At 63.7% G+C, this 20,702-nt stretch overlaps 1 protein-coding gene and 1 pseudogene across 1 annotated transcript; one reads left to right on the forward strand and one right to left on the reverse strand.

The window, feature by feature from the left end:
• Window positions 1-375: 375 nt before the first annotated feature.
• LOC136007054 (spidroin-1-like) lies at window positions 376-2,331 on the reverse strand (the record flags this gene model as incomplete). The annotated part of the gene is made up of 3 exons (XM_065664999.1): window positions 1,909-2,331; window positions 1,387-1,593; window positions 376-624 (listed from the first exon to the last, which is right to left on the reverse strand). Coding segments are annotated over exons 1-3 (577 nt in total), but the record flags the coding sequence as incomplete, so codon positions are not given.
• Window positions 2,293-20,618, forward strand: LOC136007058 (uncharacterized; annotated as a pseudogene).
• Window positions 20,619-20,702: the final 84 nt, after the last annotated feature.

The following is a 20,702-nucleotide window of genomic DNA, read 5'->3' on the forward strand; positions in this document are numbered from 1 at the left end:
TCATTTTCCCCCAAATCCTATTCCCCCCCCCAATTCCCATCATTTCCCCAAAATCCATTCCCCCCACCAATTCCTATCATTTCCCCCCAAATCCCATTCCCCCCCCAATCCCCATAATTTTCCCCCAATCCCCATCATTCCCCCCAAATCCCATCCCCCCAACCCCCATTATTTCCCCCCAATCCCATCCCCCTCTCCAAATCCCATTCCCCCCCCCAATCCCCATCATTTCCCCCAATCCCATCATTTCCCCCAATCCCCATCATGTCCCCCCCCATCCCACCCCCCCAACCCCCATCATTCCCCCCAATCCCACCCCCCCCAACCCCCATCATCCCCCCTTTATCCCCCCAGTTCCCACTCCCAGCCCCCAACCTCCCTTTCCTCCCCCACTCACAGGAGATCGCGAACAGCGCCCGGGGCGGGACGCGGGGGTCGGGGTCCCCCCCGCAGCGCCTCCAGCAGCGGCCGCAGCGCCCCCAGCGCCAGCGCCCGGAAACTGCGCCTGGGGCAGGTTCTGCGCGCACGCCCCCAGCACCCGCGCGGCCCCCGCGCGCAGCGGGGGGGGCCGGGGGGGCCGCAGCAGCCCCACCACCACCTCCAGCCCTCCCAGGGCGCAGAAGTCTATGGGGGGGGGTGTCAGGGTGGTCCCCATAAAGCACAACCTGGATCCCCCCCATGCACCCGAATGGGGCCCCGCCAAGTGTGTGTGCATATATCTATATATATGTAGACATATATACATGTACATGGATATGGGGGGGTCAGGGTGGTCCTCATAGACCTTAAGCACAACCTGGGCCACCCTCCCAACACTGAAACCCTCCCCATGCACCCAAATGCCCCCCTCAGCTCACCCCCACCCCCTATACAAGTCTCTATGTATCTGCATATACACAAGTGTATATATATATATATACCCCCCCGTGTCTATAGGGATACATATACTTTAAGTCCATACATAAGGATATATATAATCCTAAATCTACATACACACATATATGTATGTTATGTAGAGCGGTGTATATAGCCTCAGTCTATACATACGAGGATATACACCCAAAGTCTATGTATAGTGGCGTATACATCTTAAGTCTATGTACATGGATATATATACTCTAAGTCTATACATAGGGGAATATACACTCTAAGTGTACATATAAGCGTATATATACCTTAAGTCTATGTATAGGGGTGTATATAGCTTCAGTCAATGCACAGGAGTCTGTATCACCTAAGTCTATACATAGTGGTATATATACTCTATGCATAGGGGCATAGATACCGAAGTCTGTATAGGCACACATACAGCTCAAGCCCCAGAGCAATTAGGGCCCTCCTAGACCCCGCCAGGACCCCCCCGTGTCCCCTCAGCATCCCCCTCACCTGTAGCATTATCCAGGCTCTCACAAAGCTCCGCCAGCACCTCCAGGGCCTGCTCGTGGGCTCCAGGCCCCCCCCGGGCCCCCTCCGGGCTCCTCTCCCTCGGGACAGGGCTCCCCCAGCACATCCAGGCAGCGCCGCAGCTCCTCCAGCTCCCCCCCGGTGCCCCCCATTGGCCTCGGCCACGGCCGCCCTCAGCCACCGCTGCCGCTGCGGACACGCAGGGTCCCATTGAGCCCCATTGGGGCCCATTCAGTCCCATTGGGTCCCATTGAGTCCCATTGGGTCCCCATTCAGTCCCATTGAATCCCATTGGGTCCCATTGAATCCCATTGGGTCCCACTCAGTCCCATTGGGCCCCATTGGGTCCCCATTGAATCCCACTGGGTCCCATTCGGTCCCATTCAATCCCATTCAGTCCCATTCGGTCCCATTGAAATCCCACTGGGTCCCATTCAATCCCATTCAGTCCCATTGAATCCCACTGGGTCCCACTGCCCCCCCCGAGCCCCGGTCCCCGCTCACCTCCTCGCCCATGGGCTCCCGGGGCGGGGGTTGGGGCTCTCCGGCCGTCACCGCCATCTCCAGCAGCCCCTGCAGCGAGCGGGGCGGGTCCCGCGGGGCCCCGCCGCCTCCGGCCCTCCATCGCCGCCGGTACCGGGACCCAACGGGAACCTCACGACCGCACGCTGCCGCTGGGCGCAGCCATGTTGCCTTGGGGCAGAGCTCACGTGACGAAAGGGGCGCGGCTTCGCCGTGTGGGTGTGGCTTCAAGGATCATGGCCTCCTCCGGCCCCCGCCGCGCTCATTGTGCGCTGAGCGGCAGCGCCGTCCCGCCAATGGGAGAGAGACCCGGCGGGGACGGGCGGGCTTCATCCAATAGAACACGGGGAGGCTGGGCGCTTGCCAATGGAGAGCGAGGGGCGTGGCCGGCGGCGGGACACGCTCTACCAATCCTCAGCGCCCCCCCCCCCTCCTCGGACCAATGGGGCGCGGCGCTCGCCCGCCGCCGAACACACCCGCCAGCCAATCAGCGCGGCGCGACGGAGGGCGGGCGGCCAATGGGGATGGCGGGGAGCCGCGCGGCAGCGGGGCGGCGGCGGGCGGCGGCGGAGGGAGGAGGGGCGGCGGCGGCCCCGGGCCGGGGCCCGGAGCGCGCTGCAGCGGGGGCCGCCGGGCGCAGGTACCGGGGGTCCGGGGGGGGCTCCTTTGCTCGGGCCCCGCTGCCTGGGGCCGCCCCGGTGACGCCGGCGCCGGTTGCAGGCGCGGGTGACGGCGCGGGGAGCTGTGCGAGAACGACGACCTGGCCACGAGCCTGGTGCTGGACTCGGTGCTCGGGTTTCCGCACGCACAAAATGGGCGTGAGGTGAGGGGGGGGGGAACGGGGGGCGTGGTTTTCGGAGGGGGGCGGGGCCTGGAGGGGGCGTGGTGGGGGGTGTGGTTTGGGCAGTGGGTAGTGCTGCGGGGTTAGGAGGCGTGGCGGGGGGGGGGCGGAGCCTGAAGGGGGGCGTGGTTTATGCAGTGGGGTAGTGCTGCGGGGTTCGGAGGCACGGCTTGGAAGGGGGGCGTGGCCTGAAGGGGGCATGTTTTTTGCAATGGGATAGTGCTGCGGGGTTCGGAGGCGTGGCTTGGGATGGGGGGGGCGTGGCCTGAAGGGGGCGTGGGTTGTGCAATGGGGTAGTGCTGCGGGGTCAGGAGGCGTGGCTTGGTGCTGTGGGGCGTGACTTCACCCGGAGGGAGGGGCCAGGAATCGGGTGGGCAGTGGCTTGGTGGAGGGGGCGTGGCTTGGGGGGGGCGTAGATTGTCCAATGGGGGCGCGTTGCTGGGCTCTGGGGAGGGTGGGGCTTGGCTCTGAGGGGGCGTGGTTTAATTATTGGGGGCGTGTCTTAGCCGTGGGATGTGTCTTCAAGGGGCGGCGTGGCTGGTCCAATGGGGACGCGTTGAGGGTCTTGGGGGCGTGGTTTGTCCCTTGGGGGTGTGGCCTAGCTCCATATTGGGTCTTTGAGAGGGCGGGGCTTGGAGGAGCATGGCTGGATGTCTAAAGGGGGGGTGGGGGATAGCTGCTCTGAGGGGGCGGGGCTTGCCCCTTAGGGGGCGGTGCTTGATGCATGGGGGTGGGCGTGCCTTTGTGTTTGTGGGCGTGGTTTGGTCCCGGTGTGGGCGCGGCTCTGCGCGGGGGGGGCGTGGGCTCGCGTTTGGGGGCGTGGCCCGGCCGCGGGGGGGCGTGGCCCGGCCGCAGGGTGCCTGTGCCCGCAGCCCCCTCCCCGCGCTGCGCCGCCCCCACCCTCCTGCGCGCGGCCGTGGACTCCTTCCGGCGGCGCCGGGACCCGGAAGCCGCGTGGGCGCGCGCTGAGCGCCGCCTGGGCGGGGCCCTTCTTCCGGCAGCGCCGCCCCGCGCAGCGCGCGGAGTTCAAGAGCCACGTGAGCCGCTGGGGGGCGCTGTGGGGCGCGGGGGGGGGAGGGGAAATTCTCTATGGGGCGCTCTGTGGGGCAATGGGGCACGCTATGGGGCAAGCTATGGGGCAGTGGGGGTTCTCTATAGGGTGTTATGGGGCATGGGGGGTTCTCTATGGGGCACTCTATGGGGCAAGCTATGGGGCAATGGGGTTCTCTATGGGGCATGGGGGGTTCTCTATGGGGCACGCTATGGGGCAATGGGGCACGCTATGGGGCAATGGGTGTTCTCTATGTGGTGTTATGGGGCATGGGGTGTTATCTATGGGGCACACTATGGGCACAGGGTGTTCTCTATGGGGCACAGCGTGCTCTCTATGGGGCATACTATGGGGCAATGGGTGTTCTCTATGGGGCATTATGGGGCATGGGGTGTTCTCTATGGGGCACGCTATGGGGCACGGGGTGTTCTTTATGGGGCACGGGGTGTTCTCTATGGGGCAGGGGTGGTCTCTATGGGGTGGGGGGGGTCCTCTATGGGCAGGGTGATGTATATGGGGCCGGGGGATCTCTATAGGGCAGGGGTGGTCTCTATGGGGCAGGGGTGGTCTCTATGGGGCAGGGGGGTCTCTGTGGGGCAGGGGTGGTCTCTATGGGGCAGGGGGGTCTCTGTGGGCCCATGGACCCCCGGCTGCCCCCCAGGTGCTGCGGTACCTGCGGGTGCTGCTGCCCGAGAGCGGGGTCTGCATCCAGCGCTGCCGGCGCTACTCCCGCGAGAGCAACGGCGCCCGCGTCGTCTCCACCCGCACCTGGTACGGACCCACAGAGCCCGATGGAGCCCTATAGATCCCTATAGACACCCTATAGATACCTCATAGAGCCCTATGGATCCCTATAGATACCTCACAAAGCCCTATAGGTACCCCATAGAGCTCTATGGACCCCTATAGTTACCCTGTAGACACCCTATAGATACCCTATAGATCCCTATAGACCCCCAGTGGATCCCTATAGATCCCTATAGGCCCCTATAAATCCCTATCAATACCTTGTAGATCACTATGAATGCCCTATAGATACCCTATACATACCCGATATATACCCATCGATCTCCTATAGACCCCTATACACACCCTATAGACACCCTGTAGACATTCAAGATCCCTATATATCCCTATATAAACCTTATAGCTACTCTGTAGATCATTATAGACACCCTATAGCTACCCTATAGATCCCTATAGACCTATAGATCCTGTATAGACACCCTTTAAACACCTATAGATACCTTATAGATCCCTATACATCCCTATAGACACCCTATAGATTCCTATAGACCCCTACAGGTATCCTACACATCCCTATAGACCCCTATAGATACCTGCAAATACTCTATAGATCTCTATAGGTAACCTATAGATTCCTATAGACCACTACAGATATCTATATTTTCCCTATAGATATCCTATAGACTCCTATAGATACCCTGTAGATCTCTATAGCCACCCCATAGATGCCCCGTAGGCACCCCATAGATACTCTATAGACACTGGGTGGGTCCCCTTGGGCTTGGGGTGGCACTTGGGGGGCTCTCAATGAGGGTTTGAGGGTGTGCCAGGAGTCTCTATGGGGGGTCACTATGGTCTCTATGGGTTGCTATGGTCTCTGTGGGTCTCTATGGGTCTCTATGGTCTGTATGGTCTCTATTGGTCTCTATGGGTCCCTGTACTCTCTATGGGTCTCTATGGGTCCCTATGGGTCTCTGTGCTCTCTATGGGTCTCTATGGTATCTATGGGTCCCTGTGGGTCTCTATGGGTCCCTATGGGTCTCTATGCAGTCTATGCTCTCTATGGCTCTCTATGGGTCCCTATGGGTCTCTATGGGTCCCTGTGCTCTCTATGGCTCTTTATGGGTCTCTGTGGGTCTCTATGGCCCCTATTGCTCTCTATGGGTCTCTATGGGTCCCTATGGGTCTCTATGCTCTCTGTGGGTCTCTGTGCTCTCTATGGGTCTCTATGGGTCCCTGTGCTGTCCTCTCTATGGGTCCCTATGTGTCCCTATGTGTCCCTATGGTCCCTCTGTGTCCCTGTGGGTCCCCAGGCGGAAGCACGAGACGCTGCCGCTGCTTGGGGGCTGCTCCGCGGAGCTGCGGGGCCGGGACCGGGCGCTGCTGCGGGCGGGGCTCAACGACTTCGGGCTCGTGTACTCCACCCGCCGGCAGAGGGCGCAGCTCTGGCTCGGCCCTGCCGCCTTCATCAACCACGGTGCGGGGCGGGGGGGCGGAACGTGCCATGTGTGGGGCGGGGGGGGATCGCACACCTATGGGGCAGGGAAAAGCAGCCCTGCGGGGTGAAAGCGGCCCCAGTGTGGGGGCAAATGAAACCCCCCCCGACCCCTAAGGCAGTGGGGGTGGGGAACCCCATCTATGGGGCAGGGAAATGGAAGGCAATGGGGTTAAATCAGCCGTGGGGAGGTTGAGCCATTGAGTAATGGGGGGTGAATCCCAGCAATGGTGCTGGGAGGGTGGGGAAATCCCATCTATGGGGCTGGGAGGGTGTGGAACCATGGGGGGGTAAATCCCATCTATGGGGCTGGGGAAATGGGGATCATTGGGGGGTAAATCCCATCAATGGGGCTGAGGGGGTGGGGAACCATGGGGGGGGAAATCCCATCTATGGGGTGGGGGGGGTGGGGATCATTGGGGGTAAATCCCATCAATGGGGCTGAGGGGTGGGGATCATTGGGGGGTAAATCCCATCTATGGGGCAGCAGAAGCCCTCCTATGGGTCCTAACCCCCCTCCCCCCGGACGCCCTCTCCTCACATGATGGGGTGCCTGCTGAGCTGTCCCCCCTTTCTGCCCCATAGATTGCCGGCCCAACTGCAGGGTAAGTGGGGCAGGGCCTGGAGGGGGTCAATGGGAGGTGGGTGGTGCCTGCTTTGGCTTCATTTCGGGCTGGTTTGGGCTCATCTGGGGCTGTTTTGGCTTCATTTTTGGGTTCATTTTGGGCCCATTTGGGGCTCATTTGGGGCTGTTTTTGGGTTCATTTTGGGCTCATTTGGGGCTCTTTTGGCTTCATTTTGGGCTAATTTTGGGCCCATTTGGGGCCGTTTCGGGGCTGTTGCGGGGCGCGCAGCTCGTGGCCGCGGAGGGCCCGGGAGTGGCTCGCGTGCAGGCGCTGCGGGACATCGCGCCATGTGACGAGATCACGTGCTTCTACGGGGACGGCTTCTTCGGCGCCGGGAACACGCGCTGCGAGTGCCACACGTGCGAGAGGTGGGCGGGGCCTGGACCGAGGGGGCCGTGGCTTTCGGAAAGGGGGCGTGGTTTGAGGGGGGCGGGGCTTGAAGGATGGGGGCCAAAGCGATGGGTGGGGCTTTGGGGGAAAGGCACCAAAAATGGAGGGGATCCAAAGTAGGGGGATGGGGTTATGGGGGGGATGGGGGGACTGCGGGGGGGGGGGGGAGGGGGACACACCCAAAACAATGGGGGGAGGGGGGCACAAGTGTGGGCACCCGGAGACACAGGGGGTGGGGGGAGGTCCCCAAAGTGGGGTCACATGGGCACAATGTGGGGGTGAAATGGGGGTCAGGGAACGCAATGGGGGGGGGGAGGGTAAAAAAGGGGGGGGGGTGGAGCTGCCCTTGACCCCTCCCCCCCCCGATAGGCGAGGGGAGGGCGCGTTTCCGCCTCCGTGGGCGTGGCTCCCGCCGGGCCCCGCCTCCCGCCGCTGGCCCCGCCCCCCCCGCGCGCCTACGACCTGCGCGAGACCGAGGTGCGGCTGCGCCGCGCCGCGCCCAGACTCCGCCCCCCAGCGAGGGGGCGGAGGAAGGGGCGTGGCCTCGCCAAGCCCCGCCCCCGCGTCTCCCTGCACGACTGTGTGGCGTGTGGCGCGCGCTGCCGCCTGCGCGGGAAGGGGGGGGAGCCGCGCGTGCGCCTGCACCGCCTGCCCCTCCCCACGGAGGACACGCCCCCTTCCCCATTGGCCACGCCCACTCCGCGCTTAGCCCTTCCCGCTCTGGCCCCGCCCCCCGTGGCCCCGCCCCTCCCGGACCCGAAGCTGTCGCTCTACGCCCACGTGCGGCTGGGAGGGGGCGTGGCCAAGGCGGGAGGGGGGCGTGGCCGGGGGGGCCCCTCCGCGGCTGCGATTGGTGGAGGCACACGGTGCCATCGCGCTGCACGCGGCCTCCGCGTGAATGGGGGGGCGGGGGAATGGGGGAGGGCGTGGGGAAAGGAGAGGGTCACGTGCTTTTGGGGGGAGGGGTTTTGTAGCGCAATAAACGTGAATGGGAACGAAGTGTGGCGAAGGGGGAGGGGAGGGTGGTGACGTCATGGATGGGAATAGCGCCCCTCTCCCGTCCGGCTTTGTCATGAGCCAAAACGGGACCCCACAACCCCCACACCCCCTCCCGACCCATAGTCTGCCCCATGGACGTTCCCCTGCCCCATAGCCTGCCCATAGGCCCCACACTGACCCATAACCTGCCCCATATTCCCCTGGCTGGCCCATAGCCTGCCCCATAGACTCCCCACTGATCCATAGCCTGCCCCATAGACCCCCACACTGACCCATAATCTTCCGCATAGACCCCACACTGCCCCATAACCTGCTCCATAGACCCCACACTGACCTATAGTCTGCCCCATAGAGCCCCCACTGACCCATAGTCTGCCCCATAGAGCCCACACTGACCCATAGCCTGCCCCATAGACCCCCACACTGACCCATAGTCTGCCCTATAGAGCCCCACTGACCCATAGTCTGCCCCATAGACCCCACACTGACCCATAGTCTGCCCCATAGAGCCCACACTGACCCATAGCCTGCCCCATAGACCTCTCACTGACCCATAGCCTGTCCCATAGAGCCCCCACTGACCCATAACTTGCCGCATAGAGCCCCCACTGACCCATGGCATATCCTATAGGCCTTCCACTGACCCATAACCTGCCCCGCAGTTCCCTCACTGACCCATAGCCTGCCCCACAACCCTCCACACTAACCCATAACCTACTGAACAGCTCCCCCATGCCATAACCTGCCCCACTACCCCATAACCTGCTCCGCAAGCACCCCTGAGCCCCCTAAGTGACATATGAGCCCCTCCTGCCCCCTAAGTGGACCCACATGTCCGAGCCCCCCCCAAGTGATGGCCTGAACCCAACTGCCCCCCAAGTCATGGCTCTGCCCCCAAAAGTGCCCCCCATGTCCAGGCCCCGAAGTCATGGCCCAGCCCCCTCCTTCCCCCAAGTGCCCCCCGTGTCCCGGCCCCACAAGTGGCCCCACGTGTGGGCCCCTCCCCCCGTATCGGGTGTCTGACATTTAGAGAACAATGGGCAGGAATGGGGGGGGAGGGGAAGGGGGGTCCCGGCCGTGACATCACGGGGGGGAGGGGCCGCCCCTGATAAAGGGACCCCCCGAGATCGGGGTTGGGGGGGGAAGAGGCCGGAGAGAGCGGAGAGCGGTGGGGGGGCAATGGGGGGCTATGGGGCAGTGGGGTCTGTGGGGGTGACGGGAGCCCATGGGGTCTATAGGGTGACGCAGGGGTCTATGGGGGTCTATTGGGCAGTTAGGTGTCCGTAGGGGTCTATGGGGTGATGGGGGGGCCATGGGTGTTTATGGGGCAATGGGGGGTCTATGGGGTGATGGGGGTCCATGGGGGTCTATGGGGCAATAGTGGGTATATAGGAGTCTATGGGGTGAAGGGGGTCCATGGGGGGCTATGGGGTGATGGAGGGCTATGGGGCAATGGGGTGTCCATGGGGGTGCAAGGGGTTCCATGGGGATCTATGGGGTGATGGGGGGTCCCTCAGGGGTTATGGGGTAATTGGGGAGTCAATAGGGGTCTATGGGGTGATAGGGGGAATCTATGGGTGCCTATGGGGCAACAGGGTGTCCATGGGGGTCTATGGGGCTCAATGGGTTTCTATGGGGTGATGGGTTTCAGTGGCCCTCTATGGGGCTTTGTGGAGGCTCTATGGGGTGTCTATGGGTCCCTCTCTCTGGTCTTTATGGGTCTCTATGGGTTCCTATGGGGCTCTGTGGGGCTGACCCCCCCCTGCCCCCCAGCACCCCGGGAGCCGCCATGTCGGACGCCGAGGAGGAGTACGAGACGTGAGTGACCCCGTGACCCCCCCATGACCTCCCTGTGACCCAATGACCCCCCATGACCCCAGTGACCCCTGTCCTTTCCCCCCTAGGGAAGAGCCGGAAGGTGAGTGACCCTCACGTGACCCCCAGTGACCCTACTTGACCCCCATTAACTCCATTGACCTCCCATTGACCCTGTGTGACCCCCACGTGACCCCCAGAGGAGCTGCAGGAGGAGGCAGGTGAGTGGGGAGGGGCAGGGAGGGGGCAGGGGCACCTGAAGCCCTTGACCTCTGACCTTTGACCTCTGACCCTGCTGCCAGCACCGGAGCCGCCCAAACCGCCGGAGGAGCGGGGTATGACCCCAGTGAACCCCCTGTGACCCCCCCATGACCCCCACTGACCCCAATGAATCCCCCAAGTAACCCCATGGATCACAAATGACCCCGTGACCCCCAAGTGATCCCCCCCGACCCTCTGTGAGCCCCTGGGAGGCCACAGTGACCCCCAAGTGACCCCCAAGTGACCCCCAGTGACCCCAAGTGAACCCCAAAGTGACCCCTCGTTGCCCCCCAATGACCCCACTGACCCAGAGGGACTGCCTCTCACCCCCAAGTGACCCAAATGACAGGCAGTGTGACCCCCCTGCGGCCTCCCATTGAGCCCAACTGACCCCAATTGACCCCTCGTGACCCCCATGTGACCCCCATGTTTACCCCCATGTGACCCCATTGACCCCTTTTCCCCGCAGAGGAGGAGCGGCCCCGGCCCCGGTGAGTGGGGGAGGGGAAGGGGGGAGGGGCTGGGGGGTGGGGGAGGGGTGGGCCCGAAGCCCCCCTGACCTCTCCCCCCGCCCCCCAGGCCCGTTGTGCCCCAACTGGCACCCCCGAAGATCCCTGAGGGGGAGAGGGTGGACTTCGATGTGAGTGTGGGGCTGGGGGTGCCAATGTGGGGCTTGGGGGTCAATGTGGGGCTTGGGGGTCTGTGTGGGGTGGGGGGGGGCAGTGTGGGGCTGGGGTTCAGTGCGGGGCTGAGGTGTCAGTGTGGGGCTGGGAGATCTCACGTGGCCCCTCTTGGTGATGGCACTCCCCACCCCCCATAGCGCCCTATAGTGCCCACTAGCACCCACAGGTGCCCATAGTGCCTCATAGTCTGCCATAGCACCCCATAGCACCCCCATAGTGCCTCATAGGACACCCCATAGACAACGCACAGCTCCCTATAGCAGCCCATAGACACCTCATAGCACCCCACAGCAACCTCACAGTGCCCCATAGACACCCCATAGACACCATACAGCTCCCCATAGCAATCCATAGACACCTCGTAACACCCCATAGCACCTCCATTGTGCCCCATAGACACCCCACAGAGAACGCACAGCTCCCTATAACAACCAATAGACACCTCATAGCACTCCATAGCATCCATAGCTCCCCGTAGACAACTCATAGCTCCCCATAGCCACCCCATAGGCCCCCATAGCCACCCCATAGCGCCCCATAGACACCCCATAGCACCCCATAGACACCCCATAGCCCCCAATAGCACCCCGTAGCACCCCATAGCACCCCATAGCACCCCATAGACACCCCATAGCACCCCATAGACACCCCATAGCCCCCAATAGCACCCCATAGACACCCCATTCTCCCCATAGCACCCCATAGACATCCCATAGCGCCCCATAGACACCCCATAGCGCCCCACAGCACCCCACAGCGCCGTATCCCCGCAGGACATCCACCGCAAGCGCATGGAGAAGGACCTGCTGGAGCTGCAGACCCTCATTGACGCCCACTTCGAGCAGCGGCGCCGTGAGGAGCAGGAGCTGGTGGCGCTCATGGAGCGCATCGTGAGTGCTATGGGTCCCTATGGGGCGCTGTGGGTCTGTGTGGGGTCTCTGTGGGTTGCTATGGGTCTCTATGGGTCACAGGAGCGCCGCCGGGCCGAGCGCAGTGAGCAGCAGCGGAGCCGCACGGAGAAGGAGCGTGAGCGGCAGGCACGGCTGGCGGTGAGCCCCATAGCACCCCATTGTGCCCCATAGATACCCCATAGCGCCCCATAGGGACCCCATAGACACCCCATATTGCCCCATGGCGCCCATAGCACTCCATACAGCTCCACAGTGCCTCATAGACACCCTATAACACCCCACAGACACCCCACAGATACCCCATAGCATCCCATAGTGCCCCATACAGCTCCATAGCACCTCATTGACACCCCATAGACACCCCATAGACATCCCCATCTCCCCCCATGTCCCCGCAGGAGGAGCGGATGCGGAAGGAGGAGGAGGAGGCCAAGAAACGAGCTGAGGATGATGCCAAGAAGAAGAAGGTGCTGTCGGCGATGCCCCCATTTTGGGGGGTACTTGGCCAAGGTATCAGAGCTGCCCCATAGCGCCCCATAGACACCCCATAGCTGCTTCATAGCACCCCATAGCTGCCCCATAGGACACCCCATAGATACCCCATAGCTGCCCCATAGACAACCTATAGCTGCCCCATAGCTACTCTGTAGCTGTCCCATAGGCACCCCATAGCTGCCCATAGCCACCCAATAGCAGCACCTCATAGCTGTCCAATACACAGCCAATAGCTGCCCCATAGACACCCCACAGACACAGACACCCCATAGACAACCCATAGATGCCCCATAGACACCCATAGCTGCCCCATAGCCACCCCATAGCAGCACCTCATAGCTGTCCAATACACAGCCAATAGCTGCCCCATAGACACCCCACAGACACACATAGACACCCCATAGACAACCCATAGATGACCCATAGGCATCCCATAGCTGCCCCATAGACATCCCATAGCTGCCCCATAGCAGCACATCATAGCTGTCCAATACACAGCCAATAGCTGCCCCATAGACATCCCACAGACACACGTAGACACCCCATAGACAACCCATAGCTGCCCCATAGGCGCCCCATAGACACCCATAGCTGCCCCATAGACATCCCATAGCTGCCCCATAGGACACCCCATAGCTGCCCCATAGATGCCCCATAGCTGTCCTATAGATGCTCCACAGACACCCATAGACACCCCATCGACACCCCATAGACACCCCATAGCAGCCCCATAGCTCCCCACACCCTCCCAGGCAGAGCAGCGCCGCGGCCGCCGCCAGACCGGGCGGGGAGATGAAGCTTCGGGTCCTGGCCGAGCGGAAGCGGGCCGCTCGAGATCGAGGCTCTGCGGGAGGAGGAGCTGCGGTGAGGCCCTGCCCCCTGCCTGTGACCACGCCCCCATCCATAGCCCCGCCCCTTGCCGCAGCCCACATGGCCACACCCCCTGACCACAGGCCTGTCTCATGGCCCTGCCCCACTCTGGTGGCCACGCCCCTACCCCATAGCCCCTCCCTCTACATCATAGCCCTTCCCCCTGCCCCATAGCCCCTCCCCCTGTCTACAGCCCCTCCCCCTGCCCCATAACCCCTCCCCTTCCCCATAGCCCTTCCCCCCTGCCCCATAGCCATGCCCCATAGCCCCTCCCCCTGTCCATAGCCCTTCCCTCTACCCCATAGCCCCTCCCCTGCCCCATAGTCCCTCCCCTGCCCCATAGCCCTCCCCCGCCCCTGACACCCCCCCTGCCCCCCAGCGCGAAGGCGCAGGAGCTCCATGACTGGATCCAGCAGCTCGAGTCTGAGAAGTTCGACCTCATGGAGCGGCTGCGGAAGCAGAAATACGAGGTGGGGGAGGGGGCCATGGGGGGGGGAGGGGCAATGGGTGGGGGAGGGGTCTGCGCTCACCCTCCCCTCCCCTCCCCCTCCAGATCAATGTCCTGTACAAACCGGATCAGCCACGCCCAGAAGTTGTGAGTGGGGAAGGGGCAGTGGGGGTCACATGGGGCACTTGTGGGTCACATGCGGACTCTATGGGTGGTCACCTGGGTTCACAATGGGGGCACTTTGGCGTCACATGTGGGTCATGTGAGGGTCACAGGGGGGGTCACAGTGGGGGTCAACTGAGGGTCACTTGTAGGGATCTTTTTGGGTTCACTGTGGGGTCACAGGGTCACATGGGGTCACATGGGGGGTTACATGGGATTACTGTGGGGCCACTTGGGGGCTGGGGGGCCCTTAGGGGTCCCCTGGGGTTCCCTTGGGGGTGACTTGTGGGTCACAGTGAGGGCACATGGGGTCACTGTGGGGTCACTTGTGGGGCTGGGGGCATCACTTGGGGGTCTCAGGTTCACTGTGAGGTCACAGGGTCACAGTGGGTGCACTTGGGGGGCTGGGGATCACTTAGGAGTCACATGTGGGTAACTGAAGGGATACTTATGGGTCACTTGTGGGGCTGGGGGCATCACTTGGGGGTCTCCTAGATTCACTGTGGGGTCACAGGGTCACTATGGGGTCACTTAGAGGGCTGGGGGTCAATTGGGACTCACTTAGGGGTCATTGTTAGGTCACTTTGGGGGCTGGGGGATCACTTATGGGTCACATGGGGGTCACTTGTGGGGCTGGGGGGTCACATGGGGGTGACATTGAGTCACATGGTGTGTCCCCCCCCCGCAGCAAGAAGGTTGTCGGGAAGGGCCGCGTGGGCGGGCGCTGGAAGTGACCCCCCCCTCAATAAACGTCACATCCGGTCTCTGTCCGTGTCATGTCGCTCACATCCGCCAGGGGGCGGGGGGGGGGGGGGGAGCTTGGCGGTGACCCTGCCCACTCGCCGTTGGCCCCGCCCACTCCCGCCGTTGCCATGACGCCCGCCGCGGCTCTTCCGCTTCCGCCTTAGCCCCCCCTCTCCCCCCGCGGGGGATGGCTGCGGCGGAGAGGCCGCGGGAGCGGACGGAGGAGGAGGAGGAGGCCACGCCCACCACGGGCCAGGCCCCGCCCCCTCCCCAGGCCCCGCCCTCTCCGGACCCCCCCCCGTTGCCCCCCCCCCATTCGCTGCCCGTTGTTCGGGCAGGGGGTGGGGCCAGCGCTAATGGCGTCATCGCGCTGCGGCAGGTGGGCGGGGCCTGGTGAGGGGGCGGAGCTTTGAAGGGGTGGGGCTTGATGAGAGGGAGGGGTTTGTGAGCCGAGGGGGGGCTTGGCCTGCGTGAAGAGGCGGGGCTTGTGTAGGGGCGTGGCTGCGTTGAGAGGGGCGGGGCCTACAAGGGGGCGGGGCTTGGGGACCCTGTGGGGAGCTATGGGGAAGTCAATGGGTGGTCTGTGGGGGTTCCAGGGGGACCTGTGGGGGGGCCATGAGGGGTCTATGGGGTGTCTATGGGGGTCCATGGGGGCTCTAGGGCTGTCTATGGGGAGTCCATGGTGAGTCTATGGGGGCTCTATGGGGGTCTAGGGGGGTCTATGGGGGTCCATGAGGGGTCTATGGGGGTCTATGGGGTGTCTATGGTGGTCCATGAGGGGTCTATGGGCGTCTGGGGGGGGTCCATGGGGGTCCGATCCCTTCCGCCCCCCCTCCCCCCAGTCCTGCCCCCCCGGGACCCTGGAGCTGGTTCAGGTGCTGGTGCAGAGCGGAGCCCCCGAGGGCTGGAGCAGCGCCCGGTGAGGGGCTATGGGGGGCTATGGGGGGCTGTGGGGGGCTTTGGGGCTTTATTGGTCTGTGGGGGCTATGGGGTGCTATGGGTCTAATGTTGGTATGGGGGGCTCTTGGGTCTGGGAGGGGTTATATGGGGTAACAGAGGGGGCAATTGGGGGGCCTATGAGGGGCTATAGGGGGCTATGGGGGGGGCTGAAAGGGGCTATAGGGGGCTATGGAGGGGTTAGGGGGGCTGGGGGTGGTATGGGGCCAGACTGGGGTTTAAGGGGGGCAATGGTGCCTAAACTGCGTCCATTGGGTGCTATGGGGGGGCGTTATGGGGCTGGCTTGGGCTCTATGGGGTGTAAAGGGGGGATCCATAACCCCCCCTTAACCCCCCCCAGGTCCCTGCTATGGGCCCCCCCCAGCACTGGCCCCCAGCAAGTGGCAGCCACCAAGGGCTACATCGAGGTCATGAGGTGGGGGGGGGGCACCTGTGGGGGGGTCCAATGGGATTGCGGGGCCCTGTGGGGGGATCCAATGGGATTATGGGGTGCTTGGGGTGGGGGTCCAATGAGAATTGGGGGTCCTGGGGGGGCTCCAATGGGATTGGTAGGTTCTATGGAAGGAAGTGTCCAATGGGTTCAAGGGGTCCTGGGGGGGGATCCAATGGGATTGGGCGACCCTGCGGAGGATCCAATGGGATGGGAGCGTCCCGGAGGGGTATCCAATGGGATTAAGGGGTCCTGGGGGGTTGTCCAATGGGATGGGGGTGTGCTGGGGGGGGGAAGGGGTCCAATGGGTTCAAGGAGTCCCTGGGTGGGGAACCAATGAGATTGGGGGGTGCTGGGGGAGATCCAATGGGATTTGGGGGGTCCTGGACGTGATCCAATGGGATTGGGGTCTGGGACGGGGGGGAAGAATGGGGTTGGGGGCTTTGGGGGTGGATCCCCAACCTCTCCCGTCCCCCAGGTTGCTGCTGCAGGACGGGGGGGGCTGGCGGGGGGTGCAGGGGGCCTGGTGGGTGCTGGCGGAGCAGCTCTGCGAGGGGGCCCCCCCCCGGCATGTGGTGAGCAATGGGGGGTCGCTATAGGGGTCTATAGGGGTCTATAGGGGTCTATGTGGGGTCTATAGGGGGTCTGTAGGGGTTCAGGGGGTGTCTAAAGGGGTCTATGGGAACCCAGGGGTCCCTGTAGGGGGATTGAGGGGGTTTTAGTGGATGGGGGGGGGGGGGGTCCCAAGGGGGCTGGGGGATCGATGGGGTCTCTATAAGGGGTCCTATCAGGGTCTGAGGGGGTCTATGGGGGCCCAGGGGTCTCTCTATAGGGGTCTGGGGGAGGGTTAGGGGGGTCTATGGGGAGCTATAGGGGTCTGGGGGGGGTCCCAGGAGCCTCTATACGTTGTCTATAGGGGTCTATAGGGGTATATGTGTGGGCCTCAAGGGGGTCTATGGGGGGCCAGGTGTCCCTATAGGGAGTCTAGAGACATTTAAAGGGTTCTAGAGGGGCTCAGGGGCCTCTATGGGGGGTCTATAGGGGTCTGTGGGGACTCAGGGGTTTCTATAGGGGCTCTGGGGGAGGTCCCTAACTTCGTCCCCCCCAGGGTGCTGCTGACCTCGGCTGAGGAGGAGCTGCTGCTGCAGGAGCCACAGGTGAGACCCCAAATACCCCCCCTTGGACCCCAAGTACCCCCCATGGACCCCAAATACCCCCATGGACCCCAAAGTACCCCTCATGGACCCCAAATACCCCCCATGGACCCCCCAAATACCCCCCATTGACCCCAAATATCCCCTATGGACCCAAAATACCCCCCATAGACCCCAAGTACCCCCCATGGACCCCAAATACCCCCATGGACCCCCAAATACCCCCCATGGGGGGGGTTAGGGGGAGCTTTGGGGTCTTGACCCCCCTTCCCACCCCCCCCCCAGAAGGAGCCGGAAGCTGTGCCACCCCCAATGGCCCCGGACCCAGATGGAGCGCCCCCCCCCATTGCGGGGGGGAAGCATCGGAGGTGACCCCCTCCCCGTAGCACCCCCCCCCATAGCCCCCCCCCCCATAGCCACCTCCTTGACCCCATGTGCCCCCCGCAGGATCTTTGGGGGCCGCAGGGGCCGGGTCAAGGAGCGCCTCCGGCCCCTCCCCCCACCCCCGGAAGAAGCCCAGCCCCCCCCAGGTGAGACCACGCCCCCTTTGGGGGGGCCCCCATAAGGAATGGGGGGCTTTGTGGGTGTGAATGGGGGTCACAGCCCCTCACCCCCTCTCCCCTCCGTAGCTCTGCCCCCTCCAACCAAGGTAAGGCCCCACCCCCTCCCCTCCGAACCACGCCCCTCCTGCCTTATATGGGCAAAGGGGCGGGGCTTTGCTGCTGACGCCCCTCCCAGCCCCGCCCCTCCGCGGGGCTCTATAGGACGGGCAGTTTGGGGGCGCTGCCCCCCCCCGCCCCGCCCCCCCCGGCACTGAGGCGCTGCTGCTCCTCCCCCCGCCTGGACGCCCCGCCCCCGGTGAGTGAGGCCACGCCCTCGTACCCAAGCCACGCCCCTTCCCATTGTATAGGCTCTGCCCCCCATGTTTACATTGGTCAAGCGCCTTTGGGCACGCCCCCCCTTTGGGATCTGCCCCCTTTTGGCTCCGCCCCCTCTGGGATCTCCCCCCTCCCCCCAATTGTCTCTGAGCCCTCACTGGGCTCCATCCTATTGTATCTACCTGATTGGCTCAGCCCCATTGGCTCTGCCCCCACCTGGGCTGCACCCCCTTTGGGCTCCATCCCTATTGGCTCAATATGATCTGTGCCCCCCCACCTCGTGATTGGGTCTGCCCCCTCATTGGCTCCAACCCATTGGCTCTGCCCTCCTTTGGGCCGCATCCCCATTCGCTCATTCTGCTCTCTGCCCCACGCCCCGTGATTGGCTCTGCTCCCTCCTTGTGATCTGCCCCCAATTGGCCCAGCCCCTCTGATGGCCCCGCCCCTTCCATTGGCCCCACCCACTTCCCTTGACCAAGCCCCTATAAACACCCCCTTTGCCCCCACCCTTTTAACTGCTGACCAGGCCCCCTCCCTGGCCTCGCCCCCTCCCCACCTGGCTCCGCCCCCTCCAGCACCAGGACATGCGGGAGCTGCTGCAGCAGCGCCGCCGCAGCCTGATTGGCTCCAGCTCAGCCAATCACAGCCCGGTCTCAGAGCCAGCCAATCAGGGACGAAGGGTGTGCATCAGCTGACCCGGTATGAGGCTCCTCCCGCTGTTATTAATGAGGGGGGCGGGGCTTGGGGTGGGGGAGGGGCGAGGACACACTTTGACCCTTTCACCCCCCAGGCCCTGGACCCGCCTCTGAGCCCCGCCCCCCCGCCGGGCCCCGCCCCCCACGTGAGTCCTTGGTGGGGAGGGCCGGGTGTGGGGCTGGGATGTGTGGGGCTGAGCTCCGCCCCCAACCCCCCATGGCCCTGCCCCCCCAGGCCCCGCCCCTCACGGGATGAGCCCCACCGCAAGGCCCGGACCCGGCTGATGCGGCGGAGACCGACACAGGTACCGCTATGGGGCACGGACCCATAAGTGGACCCCTGCTGTGGGGCATGGACTCAGTAGTGACTCCCCTCCTATGGGGTATGGACCCATAAGTGTCCCTTGCTATGGGGCATGGGCCTATAAGTGGCCCCCGCTGTGGGGCAATGACCCATAAGTGACCCGCACTATGGGGCACAGACCTGTAAGTGAATAATTGACATTCGCTGTGGGGCACGGACACATACGTGGCACCCATTATGGGGCGTGGACCCATGAGTGACCCCTGCTGGGGAGCAAGGACCCCTAAATGGCCCCCACTATGGGGCACCGACCCATAAGTGACTCCCTACCGTGGGTCTGGGCCCCCTAGGGAGTGACGCTGTCGCAGCTGCGTGAGGTGGAGCAGGTGATTGGCTGCAGTGGTGATGACAGGCCCTGGAGCAGCCAATCAGAGAAGAGGAGAGGGAGGACCAGGAGGAGGAGGGGGCTGGGCCCCCTCAGGCCCCCGACCCCACATTCGATTACTGGCAGGTGGGGGAGGGGGGAATGGGGAGGGGCTTGGGGATGCCCCTCCCCCGTTGCTCCTCCCCTTTCCTGCCCCCTTTGCCCCCCATTGCCCCTCCCCAACCCTCCCCTCCCCCTCCCCCTCTCACCCCTTTACCCTCCCCCACCCCTTCCCCCAATTCCCCCCCCACCTCCTCCATTGCCCCCCTTTATTCCCCCTTTTATGCCCCATTGCTCCCTCCCCATCCCCTCCACCCTTTACCCCTCCCCCATTATTCCGCCCCCATTGCCTCCCACCTTTCTCACCTTACCCCCCATTGCCCCCATTCCCCCCGTGACCCCATTGTCCCATTGCCCCAATTACCCTCATTGCTGCCGATTACCCATTACCCCCATTACCCCATTACCTGCTTACCCCCATTACCCCATTACCCCCATTACCCCATTACCCCATTACCCACATCATCCCATTAGCCCCATTAGCCCCATTACTCCCATTACCCCCATTGCCCCATTACCCCCTTTACCCCCATTACCCCCATTGCCCCTTTACCCCCATTACCCCATTACCCCATTACCCCCATTACCCCATTGCCCTCTTCCCCCCATTGACCCCGTTGTCCCCGTTCCCCCCCAGCCGCTGGAGGCGCTGCGGGTCAGAGGCAGCGGCTCCGGGAGCGGCTGCAGGAGGCGGAGCTGGAGCTGAGCCAGCGGCGGCTCGAGCTGGGAACGTGTCACGCAGGTGGAGGGGCCTGGGGGAGGAGGCGGGGCTTGAGAGAGGGGGCGGGCCTAGGGGCGGGCCTTGATCTGTTTCCCCCTCCCCCCCCCCCAGCGCCAGGAGCGGATCAGGGAGCGCCCGGCGCTGCTGGAGCTGGAGCGATTCGTGAGTGGGGGGGCCCCAGTAACGCCCCCCCATGGGACCCCCAATGAGCCCCCACCGACCGGAAATACCCCCATGGGGACCCCAAATACCCCCTGGGACCCCAAATACCCCCTGGGACCCCCAATAACTGCCCCCTTCCCCAAATACCCCCATAGGGACCCCAAATACCCCCATGGGGACCCCAGATACCCCCAGAGGGACCCCAGATACCCCTGGGACCCCCAAATACCCCCTGGGACCCCCAATAACAGCCCCCTTCCCCAAATACCTCCCAGGGACCCCCAAATCCCCATTGGGGACCTCCTATGACCCCCCATGGACCCCAAACGTACCCCATGGCCCCAGCATCCCCCCCCGACACCAACCCCCCTTCGGGACCCAAATACCCCCACCCCGAGCACCAAATACCCCCGAAGACCCACAGATACCCCCCAGGTCCCCCTCCGTGTCTAC

The sequence above is a fragment of the Lathamus discolor genome, unplaced genomic scaffold (assembly GCF_037157495.1).
Source record: "Lathamus discolor isolate bLatDis1 unplaced genomic scaffold, bLatDis1.hap1 Scaffold_958, whole genome shotgun sequence".
In the NCBI taxonomy this organism is placed as follows: Eukaryota; Metazoa; Chordata; class Aves; order Psittaciformes; family Psittacidae; genus Lathamus; species Lathamus discolor.